The 25,259-nt window shown below is 39.1% G+C and overlaps 3 protein-coding genes across 3 annotated transcripts; 1 reads left to right on the top strand and 2 right to left on the bottom strand.

Annotated features, from left to right (window-relative positions):
- Positions 1–2,526: 2,526 nt before the first annotated feature.
- Positions 2,527–8,746, bottom strand: LOC146636482 (ubiquitin carboxyl-terminal hydrolase 47). The gene is made up of 11 exons (XM_085350838.1): positions 8,674–8,746; positions 7,997–8,099; positions 5,366–5,478; positions 5,197–5,267; positions 5,001–5,126; positions 4,166–4,261; positions 3,950–4,078; positions 3,335–3,463; positions 3,188–3,225; positions 2,859–2,890; positions 2,527–2,774 (listed from the first exon to the last, which is right to left on the bottom strand). The coding sequence occupies exons 1-11, from the start codon at positions 8,744–8,746 to the stop codon at positions 2,527–2,529; spliced, it is 1,158 nt and encodes a 385-aa protein (XP_085206964.1).
- Positions 8,747–16,659: 7,913 nt separating this feature from the next.
- On the top strand, positions 16,660–18,216 carry LOC146636483 (uncharacterized). The gene is made up of 4 exons (XM_085350839.1): positions 16,660–16,816; positions 16,909–17,009; positions 17,517–17,669; positions 17,755–18,216. Exons 1-4 carry the CDS (start codon positions 16,660–16,662, stop codon positions 18,214–18,216), a joined length of 873 nt encoding a protein of 290 aa, XP_085206965.1.
- Positions 18,217–20,608: 2,392 nt separating this feature from the next.
- Positions 20,609–21,273, bottom strand: LOC146636484 (uncharacterized). The gene is made up of 2 exons (XM_085350840.1): positions 21,141–21,273; positions 20,609–20,742 (listed from the first exon to the last, which is right to left on the bottom strand). Exons 1-2 carry the CDS (start codon positions 21,271–21,273, stop codon positions 20,609–20,611), a joined length of 267 nt encoding a protein of 88 aa, XP_085206966.1.
- Positions 21,274–25,259: the final 3,986 nt, after the last annotated feature.

Below are 25,259 nucleotides of genomic sequence, written 5' to 3' on the forward strand. Positions count from 1 at the left end.
TGTTAATAGATGAGCACAGTCCCATGCACACATTTGTACGTGTTTACTGTTGTTGTATGTCAGTTAGTAGCACAAACTGTGAGAGCACACTCAGGTTTTGTTTTGTTTCCAGTTATTATTTTATTATAGTTGAATTAAATATTCTTCACACTTAGTTTAGTTTAAGTTGAGCAGTGGCCACAGTCATGTGCTGTCTGAGTGACTTTTAAAAATAACAATCTTCAGTGGTGTTCAGGGACATGATATAATTATTTGTGACATGTTTAAATATTTAGTGAGGTTCTCTCTCTCCTGTCTTGTGTGTGTAGGATATCTTGTGGCTGAATTCCGGCTGATTGTCTCAGGAAAGCCGCTGGACGATGACTCTGCATCTCTGTCGGAGTATGGGATCAAACCCTCGTCTGTGGTGCAGATGGTGGCGAAGGTCCACGGAGGCTGACAGATATCATCATCGATGCACAGCAGGACTGAAATATGATACACCAAAGGACAAAATGCATCATCTTTGCCAGCTGGGACTGAACTGTGTCATCTTTGGGTCTTCCTTTACATTTTAAGACTTTTATCAAACCTATTTAGAGTTCAGTACTAAGTATCAAAGATTGTAAATAATGATTAATTAGTGTGTAAATAAGTATTCCCAAGAAAGTTGTATTGAAGTCATTTGTTTATTTTTCCAGCTTTTTTAAAATCTTTTAGAGTAGCTGATTTATGTATGATGCAGGATAATGTTTGCAATGAAAAAACTCAGGAACAGCCACAAATACAAAATTATATTCTCTTGATACCATTCCATCCAACGTTGTTAAACTGGAGAAAGGCATGTGATTTTCCAGTTTAGTCAAATGATCCAAATCTTTTGGGACTTTGTCCATGTATTATAAAATGAACATTACAATTAGTAAAGATATGTTTTTAGACATATATAGTAACTAACACAGGGTTAGAGAGCATATGTGAGATTTCTGGTAAACAGTGCATGTTTAGGCTTTCTGATTTTAATGATTGTTGCCTATATCATGTATCACGTTGCATCTCAGCTGCTTTTAAAAAGGGAGAGGGAAGGTGGGGGAGTAAAATCGTATTAAAAACATGAATAGTTTCAGTTATTCGGTGGGAAAATGAAAAAGTTATATGGGAAGCTATACTCAAATTTTTGTTTTGTTTGTTTCTTTTTACAACATTCACTAATCTACATGTTCACAGTGAATATGTAGATTAGTGTATGTTGTTAGTGTGGACTGAAAAGAAGCACTTGATGCAGCAGTGATTGTAGATCAGGAGGACTTAGTCCATCACAGTGAGGCTGAAAACATGGTGTCGTGTGTTTCTGATCAGAAAGTGATAAGGAATAACATTAAATGTGTACAACATAGACATTTTGTATATTAGTCAGCAACTGTATAAGTGCCTTACAAATTAAATCTGAGTAGTCCACATGCACAACAAATTCCACAATGTCTCTAACTAGCAGCACCTTTAATTGCTTTAATTTACACACCTGATATACAGAGTAAACTATTAGAAAGTAAATATGAAGAAGGCCCACCTGGTGGCTGAAGGTGGCTAAAGATGAAAATACAAGCTACCTTTCACAAGAGATTTTGATGATGAGAGAACATCTGACAGCAGCAGCTCAGTCTCTACTATGACGCTCAGCTACACTTTGCTTTTGGACTGTTGGACGCTTGGCTTGGATGGTGAGCTCTAAAAATTAAGGCAGGACACTGCAATTAATATTGTCTGCAGGATTCAGAAACTGGATGACAATGTGCAGAATATCAATTGAAAGGTTGTCAGTGTTTATAAGTAGCCTATAGGCTATGTCAACATACCGCTCTTACAGCTGATGGTCTTTGTGGTTTCAGGCAACAACAGTAGGTAATAAACTTACTTTTACAGTTTCTATTATGTAATATTAAAGCCAGAAATATATAAGTAAATATATAAGTTGCTAAATATTAATAATGAGAGATTACATATCCATAACCATTCTAGTTACATTATTGGATCACTGCCTCCTTCTGGGTGAACTGTAAATTGCACGTCAAACAAATATATGATATTGTTCTGTCACTATCACTCACTGTGGAGTGGGACCCTTTATTTATTTGGAAAATCATTTTTTATAATTTTGGGGAAAACTTTATGATTACAACAGTTATTATTTAATCGTTTATTGCTAATGAAATCTTGGTATTGCATGTCATGGCTGTGTTTGTGCGTCAGAATTTACAGTGACAATGTGAAAAATACAATTTTGATGCCTGAATTTTTTCTGTTGTGATTAAAATTCATCCACATCATCATCATCATCATCACCACAGCAACTTCTTTGAGCTGCACACTTCAAACAACTGATTTTACAATTATTTAAATGGCTTCTACAAAGTTGCGTTCATAACATCGACCATAGTTATCTGTGAAAGGCAATTATAACATTTTCATTGCACCCTTGACAAAACTGGTTCTGTTACAAGCTGAAATGTTCAAAACCATAAACTCTGGTGACTTTCTTCCTCTCCATCAGTTTCTGCTTAGAGCTGTGAGTATCATTGCAAGTATTACAATTAAGGCCAAAAAACCAGTGATCAAAAAAGTATTCCTCTTTATCTCTGAACTCTTGCCAGGTTGCAGGGCATCGTCGTGGATGTTCTTTTCTCCAGATTTCTTTATGTATTCATGCATTCTTCTTTTCTTTGGTTCATCCTTTTCCCCCACTCTTCTCCTGGTCCTCTGTTGTTCTTTCAATTCCTCTGGCTCGCTCTCCGAGGCTTCACAAAAGACAGTAATTATTTGTCAGTGTTGAATGAACTTCTTGAACGATTTCTTGATGTTCAGTAGTTTTGTGATCTTACCTCTGTACATCACCAGATATGCAGACCTGGAACTGTCGAACCATCATTTTGAAGTTCACACAGAGCAAGAAGGAAATTCAACAATGTTCAGTAATCCATCAGTCATACATGCTTATTAAAGACATTAAAGTGCCCCAACAAGTGGTAAAAATAACTGCCTGAGAAAATAACAATAATCAAAGAATAAAACGAAAACACACAAAACACTCGATCGCAAAACCACTGGGGGAAAAAAATCATTTTGTGAAGGTTTAGTAAATAAAGCTCACAAACAGCTCTAGATGTAAACTGTCTGCTGTGTCAGACTTGTTAAACAAAATTAAACTTACTTGTATGTCTTGGTTTTTGCAAACAGCTGTTCTTCAGCCTGCACACACCAACAAAAACAAGATTAACATTAAAATGAGCCCTGCAGTTGTAACACTTTCTGTAGGTTTTAAATATGACCCATATTTCAGTTCTATTTAATCAGTCACCTTTGTCACATTACAGTCATCACAGTCATACCAGGTGTGGTCCTCCCTGAACAGCACAGTGGCTGTGTAATGTCCACCTCTCAGACTGCCCATGTGATTCACTATCCCATACACTTTGTACTTTTTGCCCTACAACAGAGCACGCAGTCAGACATAAGAACATATAAAATTACCGCAAAAAGTAAGGAAATCTGTGTTTGACTGATTATTTCTTTGCCCTAACAATGCTTCATGGTAATAAATCTCAGCTTTTGGTACCCCAGGTACCAGATTCTCAGCACCTGTGAGCATGGACCTTTCTTATTTCTTCAGCTTTCCTTCACCCAAACTAATAAACAGCACCAAGCAAGAGTCATCAGCAGAGTAAACTGTTTGGCATTGACAGAGAAGATCTGGCAGGTTTTTCATGGGTGTAACTGCTGCTCACCCTACAAACGCATTTCCTTACAAATGTGGGAGCATTTAAAGGAGAAATAAACGGGTTTTCCAACAGATATAAGATTAATTGCCAGTTACAACAAAGAAGCAATTGACCAAACACATATTTCCTTAGTTTTGTTCTAAGTTTATAGAAACAAAAACATAAGAGCAGGTTTCAGAGTGACTTCTCCTTACGTTTGTTGTCATTTCAGATGGCACAGCGACACAGCAGCCGGACTTGAAATCTGACATGGTGTAGTAGTCAAAGTCAAATCTCTTCAGGAGTAAAATCAAGATGTGAGGAAACTTCACCATCTCACATTTCTAAAAACCACAAGAGAGATGATTACACACAGCAGAGTTTGACTAACAGGCTCTGCTTTAAAATAAAATAAAAACTAAGAAACTCACACTGGTTGCTTCTGTTTTCTTCTCACACTCTCCACAGTACACCATGTTGTCTCCACTGTATGACTTGGTTTGGAAAATCTTTTCAAATCCTCCTTCCTGCACAAACACACATGTTGCAATTTAAAAAAAAAGGGGGGGGGGGGCAGAAATCAAGCTCTTAAAGAAAGAGTTGGTTACAGAAACCAACTAGTAAAACACTTTTACATACACAACTGAAAAGCTTTCATGCACACTAAGCGTGCTCATTGTAACCCCCATACTCAGGCCTGACATGGTCCTGGGAGTCTGAGGAGTCTAAGCAAGTCACACTGCTGGAGTTGATGGTCCCACAGGAGGACTGAGTGGAGGAAGCCCAGGAAAGAAAGTGGACAAAATACTTTGTAGCCAATTTCTGGAGGCAAGGGTTGAAAGCACCCAGTGAACCCATGGGTGACTTGCAAAGCCCCCAACACGCCACGTGTTGGGGGCTTTGCAAGTCAGTATATACACTGAGTAGTCCTAGTGCTCTTGGGGATCTGTAGACTGTGAAGGAGGAAAGCTGTCAAGTGAATGATTCCCAATAGCTCTAGTTGAAGAAAGGTGTTATGCAGTAGAGCATGCTACCTGGACACAAGTCAGGGCCTGATCCCCATGACTGGGTCACCGAGGAGAAGGTGTCTGATATTAAGACCTGAAACACCTGATGAGCCCGAGAACATCACTGATGATGTATCCAGATTACACCACAGTGTATGTTAGAATAAACATCTTTTCTGTACCAATGACAGAATTATCTCTTCATTAACTCAAAACCAGCATGACCAGAGGTGCAGTCTGAGCCATGGCTGCTGCTTACCATGCTGTATGTTTCATCAGGGTTGTCTCTCAGTGACAGTGGAAGAGTCCAGAAAGGATTTGTCTCTTCATTGATGACGTGGCCTTTGGAGCATTTTGTTGTGTACGTCAGCTGACCCTCAAAAAGCTTTAACACAGAAATATCAGTTAGAAAACATTCTGGTTTCTCAATGTTATTTGAAGGGTATGATTCTCACCTCAGAGACACGGGGGCTGACCTTACATAAAATCAGATCCAGGCAGTCAGCAGCATCACGCTGCTGAGAAACTGAAAATTGCATGTAAATGTTATTCATCACAGCCACTATGTGACCTTTTCTTTGAGTTTACATTTGATGTTTATGTTTTACCAACTGGTCATCTCACCATTATGGATCTCCAAAGTTTTTGTTATCTTTTCTGTTCCACACGTTCCTTTCTTCAGACGTTCAAAGATGTTTCTCAGCTCTTGGTCTATTTTCTGTGATTCTGGATCCAACCTTCAGGAAAACAGATATTTCTTAGTTAATATTGACTTTTTATGGTCCATTCACCATGTTGTTATTATTTTATCTAATTTCAAATACAGGCTTGTGACCAAGAACAATGTTATTCAGTCATTTGATTTCTTTCCTTTCTGACAAAATAATTCTAAATGAAACACTTTGACTGATTTGACACCCAATTAATAACTCAAGGGGCTTCCTAAATTTACATTTTTCTTTAAAGATATTAGGGGGTAAAATGCATATCCTAAAAAAATAAAAAATAAAAAAAACTGCCTCTATTAAACCAAGAGTTGCATTCATGGGGACTGAAGACTACAAGTTTGAAAACAAACGAAATCTAACTCTGTAAGACCTCTAGAGTCAACTCCTTATTTGTGACTGGGGTCAGAAGATCAGGTTTACATTTGCTGATAGCAGCACAACACACCAGACTGTCATAAAGAACTATCAGAACAAAAGTTGCACTCTAGGCTCAAAAGTTGATAAGCGAAGTAAACAAAAGCTTTTTGGATGTTTGTTTTTTTTTACTTAAAGTTATTTTTTTACTCCTTTTTATGAAAGAAAACCAAGTAATGACTGAGAGTCACTGTTTTGAGTTCAGAAAGTTTGCTGCTTTGCGAACTATTCGTAAAATAATGTAGATGAAGATGAAGCTTTCATACCAGTTATGTGATGAATGAACAGTCAACAACCCACAGCAGGGGACTGATCATACATTTGATTAACCATGCATTTGCCCCCATCATAATCACATTGTGACTACAATAACCTGATGAACCAATGGTTTTGCACAAGCTCCACTTCAATCACATGGCAGATAATAACTGCTTACTTTTCTCTAAGAATGGAGGAGGACCATAGTCTGCACTCCACCTCACTTCAAATAAGTGTATTTGAACGAGGTGGAGTGCAGGTGGGGAAAGATAGAAGAACCGATTCACCACTAGATGAAACTTTTTTTTTCACGTCTCTTGTTTTCTTTCAGTATAGCAGCTGGTTGAGCAGGGCTCTAGAGTGCGACCAATTTTTTCAGTGGTGCGACTAAAAAATATATTTGGTTGCACCTGTGCGACCAACTGTTCGGGTAGCAAAAAAAAAAAAAAAAAAAAAAAAAAAAAAAAAAAAAAAAAAAACCTGCAACCTTCCCTGTGGTCAACAACAGACACACATTATGCCCCTATCGTGGACTAAACCAATCAGAGATAGTAAGGGGCGGGACCTCTCTGATTGGCCGTGGTCCAGTTGAAAGTGCAGGTGGAAGTGGGAGGTGAGTAGCTTGAATAAAGCGATATGAATTCATTAAATCCTGAATCGACTTTTAAATATAACTGTGTTTTGCCAGAAACGCCAGATTCTCAGATTAAAGCTCACAAAACCATTTCAACAACAACCAAACAGCAAACGAGAGCAGGATTCCACACAAGGACGTAAACACAGAGCAGACCGCATCAGAATCAGCTTTGTCTTTCTCGGCTTTCTCACCCGACGGCCCGCAGACGGACACGCTGTCGGAACTTTGCGTCCGGTCCGCGCTGTAATTACGTCTTTTTGCGCTGATTCTGAGCTGCAGGTTTTGTCTCTCAGTTACTTTCACACAAAGGCATCTGCTGTGATGTTCGCAATTCTGATGAAGTCAGTACTGATAAATGATCAGAATTATAATATTTCTGACTGTCTGAGGCTAAGTTGAATCGAATCGGGACTCTGAAAACCGGAATCGAATGGATGATAGAAATCAGTGATGATACCCAGCCCTAGTGAGCAGCCTAGGCACGACAGAAGTGGATGTAGCTGTAATAGGAAAAGAACTATTGCTAACTTTTCTGTTAAGTTAAGGCCTGATCCTTCTGAAATTCATAGCCAGTGCTCTGACACGGTGTCATCAATCTTTGAATGCTGAAAAAGCACAGTGTATCCAGAAAAACACATTATATTATATAAATTATTATAAAATTTGTGTGCGCCTAACTTTTGTGCCGGTACGCCTAACTTTTTTAAGTTAGGCGTACCGGTACGCCCATGGCAAAAAGTTAGTCTAGAGCCCTGTTGAGAGTAATATGATTCCTAAAAATAATTCTCAAACCAAAGAATATTTATTCTGTGTGACATTTTCTAAATATGAAGAAAGTTTAACATGACCAGAAATCTTGTAATAACATATCTGAGCTTATAAAACTCAGGGCCTGATGAATCAAAATAATTCTCAGTGGCATAAACGCTTCAATTTTGTTCACTTTCAGTTCAATTCGATTGTTGCTATGTGAGCAAGCACTTGGCGACAGTGGGAAATAAAATAATAAATAAAGGAGGATTGAGGATCACCTGATCCAGTCCTAACTACAAGCTATGACATAAAAGAAAGTTTTAAGCCTAATCTTAAAAGAAGAGATTGTGTCTGTCTCCTGAATCCAAACTGGAAGCTGGTTCCACAGAAGAGGGGTATATTTGTTTGTTTATTTGTTTCTAATTAGCATCAGATGTGAAATGTAAGCAATCTAAAATCTCCCACCTGTCATGAATCTCAGGTGTCATGAAGAAAACTTGCATTATGCTGTTGAGATAACATGTGGCTCCTTGATTTTTCAGGCCATGAAATTTCTTCTGCTGGATTACTTTGGGGGGGAAAGAAAAAAAATAGCATTTTTTTTATAAATGACTGTAGAAAAGATTACAAAAAATTTAAAGACCTCAGCCACAAAAATGATGCATATTTAAAGCATATATATAAGGAATTAATTTGACAGTTTTTGACAGACCAATAGGTTTCTTGTATCTATTTATGAAAACTCTTATGTGACGTGAGATTGTGTGGGAAAATTCCAGTAGATCAGCAGTTTCTGAAATATTTCAAAGCATCAACGATTCAAAGTCACTTAAACTATTTTTCTTCCTGGTTTTGATGTTCATCGTGGACGTCAGCAGGTCATCTTGACCATGTCTACATGCAGTGGGTTGGTGCCATGTGACTGGATATTAGACGTCTTATAGAATAGTTGAACAGGTGTGCCTAATAAAGTGGTCTCTGAATGTATATTGTAGCCTGGGCCACATGGTTTAAAGATGTTTCTTTTCTGTGACAGTTACAGCTTTATAAATCAGCTTTATAAATCCTGTGTATGCGGTACTTTAGTTTTATTTATTTATTTTTTGTACAGCAAGTGTTCAGTATAAAAGACTTTAACTCACCTGCATCCTCTCTTAGTTTTTTCGTCTCTTCTGTATTCACTTCTTCCAGGTTCCGTTTCCTGGAGCTGATCATCTTGAATCTCTCCTTGAGGATCAATTGTTTTGCTTTTTTTTAAATCTGAGTTTATTTGTTAAAAATATCCAGCTCTTTGTTGCACCATCTCATATTCCATATTTTCACCCAGGAATAGTTTCGACTTTGAACTATCGGCTCACCTTCTTTTCTTGGTTTAAAAATAGATCCGCCGATGTCGCTGTTTGCTGCAAGTTCAGATTGAACTTTCTATTTAAGAACAGGTTCCATACAATGATTATTTTATATGTTAATGAGAAGAAAGTCGAGATTCTATACTGCGCGCGCCAATGGGATTGTTGCGCACGCAGGCACAGGGGAGCAGCCTACTCATTCGTGTCAGCTTGAAATCCGCCCAGAGGGCACATGATGCACTGGAGAGTCTCCATGCAAAAGTCCAAGTGGTCATAAAATATTGGCAGACACTGTTTGAATTTTTAAAACTGGAAGAGACTTTTTATAACATTGTGATTTTGAATGCAGCTCGTCAGTTTTTACATTTCCAGCTTTCCATCAAATGGACTGAGTTCCTCCTCCTTTTTATGTTTAGATGAGACGAAATTTTTCGAGTTTACAACTATTATTATTATTATTACATAATCAGTATAGATTGTGTATCCCATTTTTGTATTTTCATCATAACAACAACATGCGGAGCTCTTTACGAGCCTCGTTGTCGCGGTCTCATGAGGAAATTTAATTCACTTGGACCGATCTGGCACCCATGAAAGGTTGTTTTTTCCGACATTGGGAGGAGGGCAGAGTGGTGAACTTTGTGTGTCCACACACGCAAGTGAAAGAAGACATCATTTGCAGGCAGACGCGAATGGATTAGTGTTATTTAGTGTATTATTTAAAAAAGAGAGAGAGAAAGAAAAGGAAAGGAAAAAAAACAGGCTGAGGTAAATCTATGGGATTGGAGTGGAGCCTCTTTGACTGTTTGTTCACGAAAATTTGGTGATAAAATGTAACGTCAAACAACAAACACCCATGGATTTGTTTTCTCTGTTAAATTAAAATGATCCCTATTTGTTGTGTGGTAGAGAGAGTCTCTAGCTGGATCACTACGCGTCATACCGCGACCACATGACCAAGAAAACAACGTCGCGGGTTCGACCTGCGGGCAGCTTCGACTTCTGTTCTTCTTTGAAAAAAAAAGAAAAGGTCACCGTCTCCATCTCTATTTGGCAAGTCTTCATGTTTAAACTTTACTCGTCAGGTACACGTGAATGTTTTTGTTTGATGTGCTTTGTTCTAACAGATGATGGAAAGACGATTATTGCGGTTGTGTCTTGTGGTAGACAAGAATTTCCTTGCGAGTATATTTGACAATTTTGGGAATTCTGACATCGTTGGATTTTGGCAGTTCCTCTCTTACTGGTAATTACCTCCGTTTTCATGTTTTGTATTAAATAATGGGAGTGTTGGGTAGGGGAGAGCGGGGTAAGTTGTCACACTTTTCACACTGACTAACTTTTACTGAGCACCATACATCACAACGTAATAAATGTTTCACCAAATAAAAGAAGGAAGTCTCGGGCACATATGATGTATTCATTACATTTTCATATCTTATCTCATTACGGAGTTGTAGACTGTTGAATGGAGAATGTGCACTTGTGACAATTTGCCCCATCGGCAGGTAAGTTGTCACACTAGATTATCTTAAAATAAGAACACAAATACTTAATTGTGATTATTGATTTTAATTGTTAAATTCAAACCAAAACTGGAAATTTGAACAATTATGCCAAGAGAATTTGGAAAAAAACAATTATTTCAATCCAATACACATTTTAATCAAAACATTAAGTAGAAAGAAAACTTTAGTTTGAACTTTAAACTCAAATGTTCTCTGGCTTGCACATAAATCCATCATAACTGAATGGAATGCTGCAAATAACTTGCTTTACTTAACATGTTAATCCTTTGAACAAAACAGATGCCCTATTTCTGATTAATCAGACTCAACTTCAGAGTCACAATTCTGGCACACATAAATTGCCTGGCCTGAGGTGCAAGCATCATGGGCCCATTTGTTGCATTTTACGCATTTTACCCAGGTCTCTTTTGGACGACTGTTTGAAAATGGCTCCACACAGACAAGGCAGAAGCACTCTTCATCATCTGATGATGACTCTTGAATTATTTTTCTTCTTTTAGCTGCGTTGTTCTTCATAGGTCCAGATGTTTTCCCCCCTCGCGTCCCTCTCTTTTGAAACAGCTTTTTGCTAGATTCAGCCTTATTCTTTTCTTTTTCTAGTTGCTGCTTCACTGGCGTGTCGGTTAGAATTGCTGATTTGCGTCGTTTTCTTCCTTTGCTGTTTGGTTTTCGGCGGCCAGCTTTTGGATATGGCCGGATGTCCTCTGGAGTTGGTAGTCTGCTGTCAGTAATTGCAGTGCTGGGTAAGGGTGAGCTCGTGATAGAGATGGTGCTGGAGCTTGGCAGTTCAGAGTTGGTGCTGGGGCCTGGCAGGGCAGGGTCCGGAATAGGGCGATCTGTGACGTAGGATGGTGCAAACTCGGCTTCCAGAAATACATTTCTGTTGTAAGGTTGAATCCCAGCCACCCTAAAACCAGCCTGAATGTTCAATGGGGTTGCAGCCAGAGGATATGCAATTGCCACAATCCCAGGAATGTCATAAATAGACATTGTCTTCCCAGGGTTGTTCCTCATCCAGGCATCACACGTGCTGTTGATGTGCCTCTTTAGTGGCCCGTAGACAGACCTGTCTAATGGTTGGAGCCGATGTGAGCAGTGGGGTGGGAATGACAGCATGATTATGCCATTTTCTTTGGCATAATTGAGTCCATCAATGGACAGATGAGACTCGTGGTTGTCCAAAAGGAGTAAACAGGGCTTCTCCTTTGAACACTTTGTATGTTCATTGAAATGTTGCAGGAAGTCAACAAAGTGTGTGTCTTTCATCCATCCAGAGGAATTTGCCCCTCCTTTGCTGCCGGGTGGCCCGTTGATCAGGAAATGATTACGGAAGTGGACACGCGGGAAAATAAAGTATGGAGGTAAACTATTCCCTATGGCTGAGACAGCACAGGCCAGTGTGACAAGGGTTCCCCTTTCAGCAGAGGTCAATGACCCTACTTGTTTGAATCCACGTCTGGCCAACACTTTGTCTGGTTTATGTACAGTGGTGACCCCAGTTTCATCAACATTCCAAATGTCTCCTGGTCCAAACTCATATTTGCATAACACTTTCTCTAAGTTGTCAAAGAAAGCATTGACATTCTCTCTGTTGAAGCTACTTGCCCTGGCAAGGCTAGTTGCTTCTGGCTTTCTCAGTGACAATGTTGTATGCCGCTTTAAAAAGCCTGTAAACCACTCATTGCTGGCCTTTTCTTTTTCTGCCCACAAAGGCACAAACTTCAGTTCGTGTGCCACAGCAAACTGGTAGGCAAGCTTTCTGACCTCACTTGGTGACAGACCAAAATAAATGTCCGCTGACCTAGTAATATACTCAACAAGCTGCTTTTCCAAATCAGGGGAAAAAATCTTCCTTGGCGTTGTATAACCAACCATTGTTGTTGGCATGGCTGTCTGACTTTCAATTTCTTCTCTGGTAATCTTTTGACAATACCGAGTTAGAGTACGGTAATTTATGTCAAAATCCTTTGCTGTACTTCTGATTGATTTGTTCTGCATCTTTACCTGCCTGACTGCCTTTAACATAATGTCAGGTGGTGTTCTGCCACGCTCTGTCTTTCGTTGATAATTTCGAACCATCTTACTTTCTTCCTTCCTTCCTTAATTCCTGCCTCTCCTTCCTTTCTTCAAAAACCTTATTGCAAATACAAATGAATTACAATATCACAATTTTTTGGAGCATTTATTTGTATTGGGGCAAGTCGTCACATGTGACGACTTGCCCCAAAGTTAATGAGACAACTTGCCCCAAACTGACATTTATGCTAATTTTGGCTAAATGTCAGGGTTAGCTCAACATAGCACATCAGCTGAAGTATCAAAAGACACGTTAATGTCTCCTCTATTTTGTGTAAAATAATAATTTGTAACATCTATACCTAACAAAGTTGTACTGAAGAAAATTTAAAGTGATTTATTTTTCCTTTTAGGTCAAAAAAATAAAAAAGATGTGCTCACCTCAGATTAGAGCAGTCTTGACCACATGTGAACAGGAGGTTGACTATAGAAGAAGAAGTCACACAAAGTGGCAATTTCATTTTTGAGATAGAGCCTCTAGTGTTGGAGTTATGAACAGTGTGACAACTTACCCCGCTCTCCCCTACTATTGACCATTTAGTTGTTTCGTCTGAATCAAAGTTCAGGGTTTTCGCTTTAAAGATCCGTCTGCGCATCGGGATAACTTTCATTTGGGAGCTATTTCCAAAGCAAGTCAAGAGGTCGAAAGATGACGAAGATTATTCCGCGTCAAAGTGAGTAACATAGATTAGCTACTTTGATCTAATCGGAATTTGAGCAGCGATATATTGTCGCAACTCTTGGAATCCATGCGTCAGGCTTGACTTTTTCCACGCTCTCTTATGGCAGTATTATCAATAAACTCTAATGCTATAGACTCTAATCCGTGCGCACCAAGACACACATAGTGGTGCATGAGCACCTTTTGTCTTTACTGTGTAATGTCTACTTGTACGCGTAGTAGGGGAGAGCGGGGTAAGTTGTCACACGGGTAAGTTGTCACACTGTTCATAACTCCAACACTAGAGGCTCTATCTCAAAAATGAAATAGCCACTTTGTGTGACTTCTTCTTCTATAGTCAACCTCCTGTTCACATGTGGTCAAGACTGCTCTAATCTGAGGTGAGCACATCTTTTTTATTTTTTTGACCTAAAAGGAAAAATAAATCACTTTAAATTTTCTTCAGTACAACTTTGTTAGGTATAGATGTTACAAATTATTTTTTTACACAAAATAGAGGAGACATTAACGTGTCTTTTGATACTTCAGCTGATGTGCTATGTTGAGCTAACCCTGACATTTAGCCAAAATTAGCATAAATGTCAGTTTGGGGCAAGTTGTCTCATTAACTTTGGGGCAAGTCGTCACATGTGACGACTTGCCCCAATACAAATAAATGCTCCAAAAAATTGTGATATTGTAATTCATTTGTATTTGCAATAAGGTTTTTGAAGAAAGGAAGGAGAGGCAGGAATTAAGGAAGGAAGGAAGAAAGTAAGATGGTTCGAAATTATCAACGAAAGACAGAGCGTGGCAGAACACCACCTGACATTATGTTAAAGGCAGTCAGGCAGGTAAAGATGCAGAACAAATCAATCAGAAGTACAGCAAAGGATTTTGACATAAATTACCGTACTCTAACTCGGTATTGTCAAAAGATTACCAGAGAAGAAATTGAAAGTCAGACAGCCATGCCAACAACAATGGTTGGTTATACAACGCCAAGGAAGATTTTTTCCCCTGATTTGGAAAAGCAGCTTGTTGAGTATATTACTAGGTCAGCTGACATTTATTTTGGTCTGTCACCAAGTGAGGTCAGAAAGCTTGCCTACCAGTTTGCTGTGGCACACGAACTGAAGTTTGTGCCTTTGTGGGCAGAAAAAGAAAAGGCCAGCAATGAGTGGTTTACAGGCTTTTTAAAGCGGCATACAACATTGTCACTGAGAAAGCCAGAAGCAACTAGCCTTGCCAGGGCAAGTAGCTTCAACAGAGAGAATGTCAATGCTTTCTTTGACAACTTGGAGAAAGTGTTATGCAAATATGAGTTTGGACCAGGAGACATTTGGAATGTTGATGAAACTGGGGTCACCACTGTACATAAACCAGACAAAGTGTTGGCCAGACGTGGATTCAAACAAGTAGGGTCATTGACCTCTGCTGAAAGGGGAACCCTTGTCACACTGGCCTGTGCTGTCTCAGCCATAGGGAATAGTTTACCTCCATACTTTATTTTCCCGCGTGTCCACTTCCGTAACCATTTCCTGATCAACGGGCCACCCGGCAGCAAAGGAGGGGCAAATTCCTCTGGATGGATGAAAGACACACACTTTGTTGACTTCCTGCAACATTTCAATGAACATACAAAGTGTTCAAAGGAGAAGCCCTGTTTACTCCTTTTGGACAACCACGAGTCTCATCTGTCCATTGATGGACTCAATTATGCCAAAGAAAATGGCATAATCATGCTGTCATTCCCACCCCACTGCTCACATCGGCTCCAACCATTAGACAGGTCTGTCTACGGGCCACTAAAGAGGCACATCAACAGCACGTGTGATGCCTGGATGAGGAACAACCCTGGGAAGACAATGTCTATTTATGACATTCCTGGGATTGTGGCAATTGCATATCCTCTGGCTGCAACCCCATTGAACATTCAGGCTGGTTTTAGGGTGGCTGGGATTCAACCTTACAACAGAAATGTATTTCTGGAAGCCGAGTTTGCACCATCCTACGTCACAGATCGCCCTATTCCGGACCCTGCCCTGCCAGGCCCCAGCACCAACTCTGAACTGCCAAGCTCCAGCACCATCTCTATCACGAGCTCACCCTTACCCAGCACTGCAATTACTGACAGCAGACTACCAACTCCAGAGGACATCCGGCCATATCCAAAAGCTGGCCGCCGAAAACCAAACAGCAAAGGAAGAAAACGACGCAAATCAGCAATTCTAACCGACACGCCAGTGAAGCAGCAACTAGAAAAAGAAAAGAATAAGGCTGAATCTAGCAAAAAGCTGTTTCAAAAGAGAGGGACGCGAGGGGGGAAAACATCTGGACCTATGAAGAACAACGCAGCTAAAAGAAGAAAAATAATTCAAGAGTCATCATCAGATGATGAAGAGTGCTTCTGCCTTGTCTGTGTGGAGCCATTTTCAAACAGTCGTCCAAAAGAGACCTGGGTAAAATGCGTAAAATGCAACAAATGGGCCCATGATGCTTGCACCTCAGGCCAGGCAATTTATGTGTGCCAGAATTGTGACTCTGAAGTTGAGTCTGATTAATCAGAAATAGGGCATCTGTTTTGTTCAAAGGATTAACATGTTAAGTAAAGCAAGTTATTTGCAGCATTCCATTCAGTTATGATGGATTTATGTGCAAGCCAGAGAACATTTGAGTTTAAAGTTCAAACTAAAGTTTTCTTTCTACTTAATGTTTTGATTAAAATGTGTATTGGATTGAAATAATTGTTTTTTTCCAAATTCTCTTGGCATAATTGTTCAAATTTCCAGTTTTGGTTTGAATTTAACAATTAAAATCAATAATCACAATTAAGTATTTGTGTTCTTATTTTAAGATAATCTAGTGTGACAACTTACCTGCCGATGGGGCAAATTGTCACAAGTGCACATTCTCCATTCAACAGTCTACAACTCCGTAATGAGATAAGATATGAAAATGTAATGAATACATCATATGTGCCCGAGACTTCCTTCTTTTATTTGGTGAAACATTTATTACGTTGTGATGTATGGTGCTCAGTAAAAGTTAGTCAGTGTGAAAAGTGTGACAACTTACCCCGCTCTCCCCTATTAGACAAAACACCCAGCATAAAGGAAAGAAAGAAAATATACTTTATTGATCCCCGTGGGGAAATTCCTCTCTGCGTTTAACCCATTCACTCAGTGAAGCAGTGGGCAGCCATTGGAGCAGTGTGTAGGGACGGTACCTTGCTCAGAAGTACGTCAGGGTAGCTGTTCAGGGGAATCGAAACCCCGACCTTCCGATCATGGGGCCACCACTCTACCTACTGAGCTATCCCTGTAGTGAGAGAATAAAACATGGAATAAATACATGTTAATCATATGTGAATGCATGTAGAATATCTGGTATACTAACAGTCCCTGATGGAGTGAAGTCCAAAAATAAAAGTGGATGAAATGAGAGAAAAACCTTTTAGCGAGATCTCTGTTTGTTTTTTTGTAGATGATCTGAAGGCAGCGCTGAGTCAGGATGGGCTCAAAACTGTCTAAAAAGAAAAAGACTTCTCATCAGAGGAGCAGAACTCCCTCTCAAGACTCCAGAAGCAGTATGACGTATGAGGAGGAGAAGTGCTATGACCCATCCGACTCTACACTTACATTTGTGGATGGAGATGATGAGTTGGACTGTAAGTCTTCAGACTATGAATTCTACCTTTACTGGGCTACAGATAATGTTGAGTGTATAACAGTAATAAGATATTTCATTTGTCACTCATAGTCTTGTATGAGGACTTCAAGTCTCTGAGAGCGCTGATGTCTTGCGGCCATGCTGTCACTCCCATGTCTCTCACCAACTGGTGTCTTAGCTTATTGAATCAGGTAGGATATTACACGTTCATCTACTCACAAACCCCAAATAAATTAACAGTGATTTTTGAACTGAGTGTATATTACTATGCACTCAGTTGCATAACTACTGACTTGCAGTCACAAAATAAGGCACCAATTCAACATTACAGGACTATAAGGCAGAACTGACAACTCTCATGATGTCAAGAACGTTTGTATGTTGTTTTACCAGATAGAGCAGAAACGCACTATATAAGTTTTATAGGAGTTTAAGTAATGGGTCATCAGCGCAGGAATTAATTAATGGGGGTTTTCTTAGTCTGGTAGTTCTCAAGCTTTCTTTCTGGATTGCTACTTCAGAATCCAAAAATAAATAAATAAAGCATTCACATTAGTATGGTAGGAATGGAATCTAATAGGCATGAGACTGGACTGTGGCTCAGTTAATGGATCTATATACTATTGTGAGCAGTTGCTATTTGTTCCACATGTTTTCCTTTCACTGATTGATATATATTTTTGTATATTGTGTTTCAGGGCGAGAGCAGGTTTGTGTGCGGCCAAACTGAATGTCATACTGAGTGGTCCTTTGAGGAGGTTTGTAAAATGGCTCTTCTAACCCCGGAAGAAATCGAGTACTTTGAAAAGAAAATGTTCAGCAACTCTAAGGATGTTTTTGATGTTAAATCAGTAAGTTTATTTACATAGTCTGCATTTCTGCGCCATATTTGTCCAAATCTTGAGCATTAAATAAATAATCGTTTTTTATTAACAGTGTCCTGGCTGCAAGTCTTCAGTGCTGAGAACTGACTTTAGTAATCTGTGTACTGAATGTACAGTGTGCACAGCTGATCTAAATCGGACCTTTACGTTCTGTTGGCAGTGTTTGAGGGAATGGAAAGGTCCGTCCCCACGTTCAAACCGATGTGAAAATCATGGCTGTAACAATAAGTCCTTAGAAACTCTGAGAAAATGTCCAGATATCACCTTCCAGAATGTGGAGGGCATCACTGGCTGTCCCTCTATCCGTGCCTGTCCCACATGTGGCTTCCTAGTGGAACATAACACAACTGGGTGTAAAAACATCTTCTGTACACGTTGTAAGGTGCAGTTCTGCTTTGTTTGCCTCAAAATGAAAGAGGAATGTTTGGAGACGAGTGAATATTACAAACCTTGTTCCAGTGGTGTAGCCCCTAGACAGACTTCTATACCAGTGTGTCAGTGGGATGATTACTAGATTGTTACAGAAATGTTGTTATTATGTGATTCACATAGAAAAACTATCAGCTCGTAAAGCCTGATTTGAAATTTTCCACTAAGCTACAGTTACCACAGTCTAATGCAGTGACTTTCTGTGTCTCAAATACAGCAATAAGTCAGATTAAGACCAGTTATCATCAAATTAATATATTAGCATTCTAAAATAAAGTGTTTTACTTCTATTATTTGAAAGAATTTCTTCATTTTCTAATACAGAATTCACTTTCTAATATTTAATGGAAAAAAATTCTACACCAGAAATCTGAAGAATGTAGCTGTGCACCACACCTTTATAGACTTTTAAAATAACTTTTTGGATAATTTCTCAGTTTTTAAATTTTCCTTGTACCCTAGGAATCCCCTTTTCTCCTCACGTGTCAAACAAGATTGTTAACTGCAGTAAACTTTAACAATAATAAATAAATCGTGCGTCTTTTTAAAAGAAAAAAATTGTCCTAAAACATGTGGATGAAAATTCATTTTATGTACATTTTGATTGCTCTTTGACAGCTGGTTTTCTACCAGTCTGCATCAGAGTAATCTAACTAATTACTATTCCTATCGTTACAACGCCGTTACAGTTACTAACAAGAAAATGCATCTTATATCAGTTGCAAGGAAGTAGCTGTAAGTAATCTGGAAGCTACAGCTTTAAGCAGCTGTGCAAAACAATCGCATGAGTGCTGCTGTATAGGTAAGCCGAGCACATGACCACTTAAAGACAAAGCAACAAGGTGATATAAACCAGCTTTTAAATTGTGTTGATAGGCCACGTAAAACCAGAGTCATGATAAACATATACGCGGCGTTTTTTCCTCAATAGTTTTGTCACGTTTACTGTCTAAGGACAGCGCTAGTAAGCACTCTCTGCTTGTGAGAGAAAAATAAAACAAAAAACAAAAACAGGGGAAGTTAGGAGTGACGGCAAGAGAGAGAGAACAGAAAAAGACAGAAAGCGAGTTTTGAGATGTGAGAGATTTGTGACGTTTAACGTGTTTGGAGTGTGTAGTTGCCCTGCGACAGACTGGCAACCTGTCCAGGGTGTACCCCGCCTCTCGCCCTATGACAGCTGGGACAGGCTCCAGCGACCCTGAAAATGGATAAGCGGAAGCGAATGGATGGATGGATGGAGTGTGTAGTTCATGTGTTGTCTTGTGTAGTTAGTGTGTAGTGTTGTGGTTAGTTTTGTGTTGTGTGTCAGAACAATGAGGCGACTGCTGTCTCCAGGTAGAAACAGGAGTGATACACCTGCTGCTGTCAGACCTGCAGGTATCAGGCTGTGATGTTCTCCTTTATAGTGGACAGAAGTTATGTTTTTGGAGTGACACAAATAATTTGTGGCATCTTATTGAATAAAGAACAGCTGATTATTCTGTAAATAGTTTGAAATGGTTATTTTAAAAAAAGGGTAAAAGGTAAATGGGTGCAAATAACTTTGTGTTTGCGAAACTTGTGCATAAGATTTTAAAATTGACAATTTATATTTGCATTTAAAGTTATGAAATATGATTCATTAAACATGTTTGTGGTTGTTACAGTAAAAAATATCACTTTTTCTACTCTGATTTCATGTTTTTTGTCTGATGTTAGATCAATTGTGTTAATACAGTATGTCAAAATGAAAACATAACTGTAAATTCAGACACGTGAGGTTGTGCTGAAAAGGATGATACCAAACAAGGCAAAGTAAATAGTTTTTAAAGGTAAAATGTGGAAAATCAAAAGTAGTTAAAAATGGCCAATTATACCCTGGACCCCAGAGGGTTAAACGTTTTTGTTTTTTTTTTTACAGTAATGCAATTGTTACTTTTCAAGTAATTAATTACTTTTAGAATATTGTAACTCAGTTACTTTTTTGAAGAAGTAACTAGTGACTATAATTACTTTTTCAAAGTAACTTGCCGAACACTGATTATAAGTATTGCCTCAGTAGAGCTGTCTTTCAGATCACATTCTTATCTTGGCTCAGGCATTGGTTTCTGCCTTTTATGTTTTGAAGTCACCCAGTAACTGTTTGCTTTTAGCAGCGATCTGTTTCTGTAAATACTGTAACATTCAGATTCCTCTGTTGTAATCTGGAGTTTAAAGAAACAAGATAGCACAAAAAACATGGAAGAGTTTTAAGAAAATGATCTCTCTAGCAAAAGTCCAGCTAAACATCTGATTTCTTAAAGTGTCTCAAAAATAAGATATGAAACGCATTATGCAGTGTGCTACAAACATGATGTATTTTATTATATGAAAAATAAAGATGAAAAAAGGGACAGCAGTAAGTACATAACAATAATATGATCATGTGAGTGCATATGAGATCACAATAAAGACTTCACAATAAATGATTTTGTCAGTGCAGAGTCTGTCGTGTTCCTTCATGCGGGTCGATCTCCTCCACCAGGCAGCATCAGCAGTGTGTGGATGACGGACATGTGCTTAATCCCATAAGACACCAGCAGGGCTTTGTCCTCCAGCGGCTTCGTCCTGAACACCACCCGCATTTCACCAACTGAGCAGAAGCAGAGAGAAGAGCTTTAAAGAGCTGGGCTTGCTTCAAGCCTTTTAGAGTAGATCAGCAAAGCTAATATTTGGATTATTTAATGTATGTGATCTGATGAGTTAGTGATACTAGCAAAAGATGATTTGATTTGTATTTTTTCAAAGAAAGTTTCCGCTTAGAAGACAATTTTCATTATTAAATCATTATATCTGCTGTAGACCACTAAAAGTCATGTTTGTGGTTATTGTGTGTGTTGTCTGATTGGCTGAAGACAACATAAATAGACACTGCACTTGCACTGCATTTAAATAGAGAGTTCTGTAAACAGAATCTGCTGTTCAATAAAAGTATGACATTTGCATTTCTATAAAAATGTAAAAGCAGACGATAAGAAAAGTCATGCTTACTTATCACCAGCGCTTTGGCGATTTTGCTTTTCAGCTCCATCACAGTGAGGGCCTTCATCTGGTCCATATTGTCACAAATATCGACTATCTTCTCCTCTCCCCTCGGTCCGTTTACTTTCAGCTGGACGGACATTTTAGCACTAAGAGCTGGATCTGTCTCCACTTCAATAAGACTTTTATCAAGGCTTTTAACTTCAACTATCTTGTCCGAGAGACAAAATCCCAGCAGTCGCCGCCCATTTGGGTATTCAGGTAAACAACTTCCTCCTGTGGAGTGCTTCGGCACACTGTAAGTGACGATTCAGTTCTAACTATGGGCAAGATGTGGGTCAGCAAGCAAGGTGTTCCCAACTCCCAAATAAATGTGAAAAAATATTTTATGTTTTTCGTCAGCCAGTAGAAAAAGCAACACAAGCACAGTTTCTAATGTGTGTGTTACAGGAAAAATGATTCTATGTTTCTTTACCTTCTTTTAAATGTACAAAGATGCCTTTTGTCTGCCCTTTGCCTATGGTTAGATTAGTTTAGAATTATCTTTTTAGACTTTCTCAGCAAAGACATACTGTTTTGGGACATATTGTTTTAGATTGTTTTATCTCTCACAGCCTTCTCCCAGCTCTCTGCTGACGAGACTAGCGCCACATTTGGAGTTGTTTATTTTATTTGTTTTGTATTTTCTTATCCTGTTCTCACTGTCTTTCCTATAAAAATTACCAAGCCACTGTGCATGGTGTGAGTTGTTCTTAGCAGCTCACCCGTGTACACGTTTGATAAAGAAAGTAACTTTGTCTCATTGTGTCTTTATTTCTCCTGGGTCTTTTACAGAGTTTTCCCCCAACATTTCTTGGTCCTTCGACAGCCGGATCACCTCCATCGTGTCCCATCTCCGTGACCAGTCCACGTTGTTCGCCTGTCGACAGCCCACACACCAGGTGTGTGGAAAAAGACCAAGAGCGTTAAATTCGGGTCTTGGCCAACGTCTTAGAAAGCGACCCACGGTGGTGGGACCCGATCGAGGTGGACCAGACCCGGCGACACCGACCAGGTAGATACAGACACACTGACACAATCTTGCGTAAAAGCGCATTTTGAATTCAGGGAATTTAAAATAGCGGAAGTAGCTCGTCGACTGGTAGCTCTGGGAGCTCGTCGACTGGTAGCGTAGCTCGTCGACTGGAAGCTTTGGAAGCTCGTCGACTGGTAGCTTTGGAGCTCTGGGTAGCTCCCCCAGCTGGGTCTAGACTGGGTCTAGGGAGTAAGTAGCTCTGGGAGCTCCCCTTATTATAAGGGTTCCGGTCGCGCGCGTCGAAGCTGTGAATGTGAATGTGTGTGTGTGTGTGTGTGTATTGTTTTAATTAATGGAGCAAGCTGAATTTTCACGGTCCAATAAGAGACTGAGCTGCTCCTACTGTGTTTTTCTTTTACTGCTATTCACTGACGTGCTGGTGAGTTGAGAGAACGGTCGAGTTCCGTCTCGTAAAGTTCACACCGCTTTTGGAAATAGTCCGAAAGTAGAAGGGCGTGTGAGCAACCACTCTCGTCTCTAATACCAGCGAAGGTGATAGCAGCTGTATTGTGTATATATTACTTAAACAAAAATAAGTAAATACATAAATAAGATGGGTAATCACGCAAGTGAAATTAAAACTCACTCCTGCTGACGAGCAGTGGTGAGAAAAGAAAAGTCCAGACGCCGGACAAAAACAGTGTCTGTAAACTGAGAGATTTAAGAAAACAAAATATAAACAGTCAGAAGAACAGAACTCAACTGCCAGTTTAGTAAAACCAGAAGACGAGACACTGTGCAGTTCCCACAATCCTTTTAGTAAACCATCACTCACTCCTGCAGCCGCATCTGCAGCACCACCCATATCAGGAAGAACTTAATAATCCCTTATTAAGTGAAAACTAGAGATCACAGTAGTTTGAAGTAGTTTAAAAGGGTTGAAAACAGACCCCACTGAGTAGATATAAATATAAAAAGTACGAAATAAAGATGAACAAAGGGAAAATTACAGTAGAAATTATCTTTAGAGTATTTGACATTAATAATAGCAAGGACAACAACCTGTAAAGTGATATTAACAATGAAACACAGTTGGCATGATGACCATGCCCAGCATGTATAAAATGAATATAAAGCAAATAATTCACACGAAAATATTTTAATAAAATAAATAAGGTATATTAAGGCTGTGTCACTGTTCAGCCAAGGACAGTGTGTGAAAAGGTAACTGTCTCCACCCTGGGAAAAGGATGATTCTGCAGGTCATCTGAAGCCCTTGATGGATACAAAATAAAATATAAATAATATATTATAATAGAACTGCCTGGTCCGCCATGCAACAGAGAGAACAAATGTGACCGCTGATTGGATGAATTCAAAATTATCTGTTTGCTGAATAAGATGATCCTAACTATCAAATTGGCTCAGTAGTACTATAGTGGTACACACTGCTAAAATATTATAATATGCTATTGCTGTCATATAAGACAAAGAGGATAATATTAACAATGACAATATTAATATGAAGAGGCACCTTAATCTGTTATGTGTGGTGAATAATTGTTAAGCAGTAGTCTGCATCAAGCTTAAGGTTTGCTGAAACTCAGTGTAATGACATGTGAGATGAAGACAATACGGAGAATAACTAAACTAATGAAGTGCATAGAGGCACTTGACCAGCTTGAAACCTATCATCCTAGACTGACACATTGCTGAGATATAGAGCACACCTATAATAACAACCAATAAGCAAAACCCTGTAGACAACAGCTAAAACTACAGGATTGAGAACCTGAATTAAATATGTAGACACTGCTAAGCTGATGAGCATGTTCCACATTTTCTTTTCTTTTTATTTATTTGTTTCTTTTAGAGCAGAAGCTGCTGTAACACACCCAAAGAAAGACTCTAGGTCTGACCAACCGTCTCAGTCGTGGGCAAAAAGATGTCAGTCAATAAAATTCTAAAAGATAATTTATTGACAAAAAATATATCAAGAGACAAAACGACACACTTAATATAAAATTCATAGCGCAAAACCAATCCATCCCAATCATATCTGATTTCATCACATTACATACCTGCACAGAGAGACAAAACAAAACAGCAGTGGTTGTAGTGTGGGCTATAAGTAGACCAGTGTATCAGTGCAATCAAGTACACCTGCCTCTAATTAGTCCAACCTCATTCCAGCCATTGGCTCACCAAAAATGTGACACACACAAAACCACTCCCAACCCAGTGCAACTTCACACAATAATATGGAGCTGAATTAACACAGGCACATTAGTCTACCATGTTACAAGCTGCATGCTATTACAAGCCAACATATGCAGACTTCTGCCTTGTTCGGGTGGCAGCATTTTTCTTTTTTCTTTTGTGTCCTGACACGTTTATGTTTTTTGTTTTTGTTTGATTATTTTGTTGGTTTTGGAAACGAATTTAAACGAACTTGTGACAATACTTGAGAATCACAGTGACACATAGTGATTAGGCATATGATTGAAAAATGCCTAGGTTTAGAGCTGTGAGCTATGAGCTGTGAGCAATGCAAAGTTAAATATATATATGTATAAATGGGAAACAACCGTAACTTGAAAGTTTGAAATGTGTGAGATCCATGAATTGTTTGAAAAACTAGAAATTATTCAAAACTGCCTTAAGTGAAAATGTAGTGTTGCATCTATTCTCCCAAACCAAGACGAACAAAAAAGAAGAAGCTTTCTGTAACTTCAAAATAAGGCTGACTGTTGACAATAGACTAAAACACTAATCCACAGGTGGCTATCAGGAACAGAGAGGCGAGCAAAGTCACAAACACCAAGGCTGCAGACAGCCATGCAGAAACAGCAGATAACATAGAGACAACGCCTGCTAGAACCATGGAGAGGAAGGTCACTTCCCACGAGATTGTAGGAGTAGAGGACAAATTAGTTGTAAAGTCAGCTTCAGGCCACACAACTGTACAACAATTAACTGCCCTTTTAGAACTAGTACACACAGCAAGTGGCCGCAGGTGCTTTATTAAATGCATATATGACCCGTCGTGTCCAGTAAATTTGCTAGGTAGAGACGCTCTGACAAAACTTAAGATAGCAGTCATGCCATTCTTT

The sequence above is a fragment of the Diplotaxodon limnothrissa genome, linkage group LG3 (genome assembly GCF_057381915.1).
Source record: "Diplotaxodon limnothrissa isolate DT_005_m linkage group LG3, D_limnothrissa_male_GT1.1, whole genome shotgun sequence".
Classification (NCBI taxonomy): domain Eukaryota; kingdom Metazoa; phylum Chordata; class Actinopteri; order Cichliformes; family Cichlidae; genus Diplotaxodon; species Diplotaxodon limnothrissa.

Coding starts and splice junctions, on each gene's coding strand:
- LOC146636482 (XM_085350838.1), bottom strand. CDS start 8,746: ATGATCAGCTCCAGGAAACGGAACCTGGAAGAAGTGAATACAGAAGAG. Junction 5,268..5,365: donor AACTTTGGAGATCCATAATG/GTGAGATGACCA, acceptor TGCAATTTTCAG/TTTCTCAGCAGCGTGATGCT. Junction 3,464..3,949: donor CATCTGAAATGACAACAAAC/GTAAGGAGAAGT, acceptor GCTCTGTTGTAG/GGCAAAAAGTACAAAGTGTA.
- LOC146636483 (XM_085350839.1), top strand. CDS start 16,660: ATGGGCTCAAAACTGTCTAAAAAGAAAAAGACTTCTCATCAGAGGAGC. Junction 17,010..17,516: donor GTCTTAGCTTATTGAATCAG/GTAGGATATTAC, acceptor ATTGTGTTTCAG/GGCGAGAGCAGGTTTGTGTG. Junction 17,670..17,754: donor ATGTTTTTGATGTTAAATCA/GTAAGTTTATTT, acceptor TTTTATTAACAG/TGTCCTGGCTGCAAGTCTTC.
- LOC146636484 (XM_085350840.1), bottom strand. CDS start 21,273: ATGTCCGTCCAGCTGAAAGTAAACGGACCGAGGGGAGAGGAGAAGATA. Junction 20,743..21,140: donor CGCCAAAGCGCTGGTGATAA/GTAAGCATGACT, acceptor GCTTCTGCTCAG/TTGGTGAAATGCGGGTGGTG.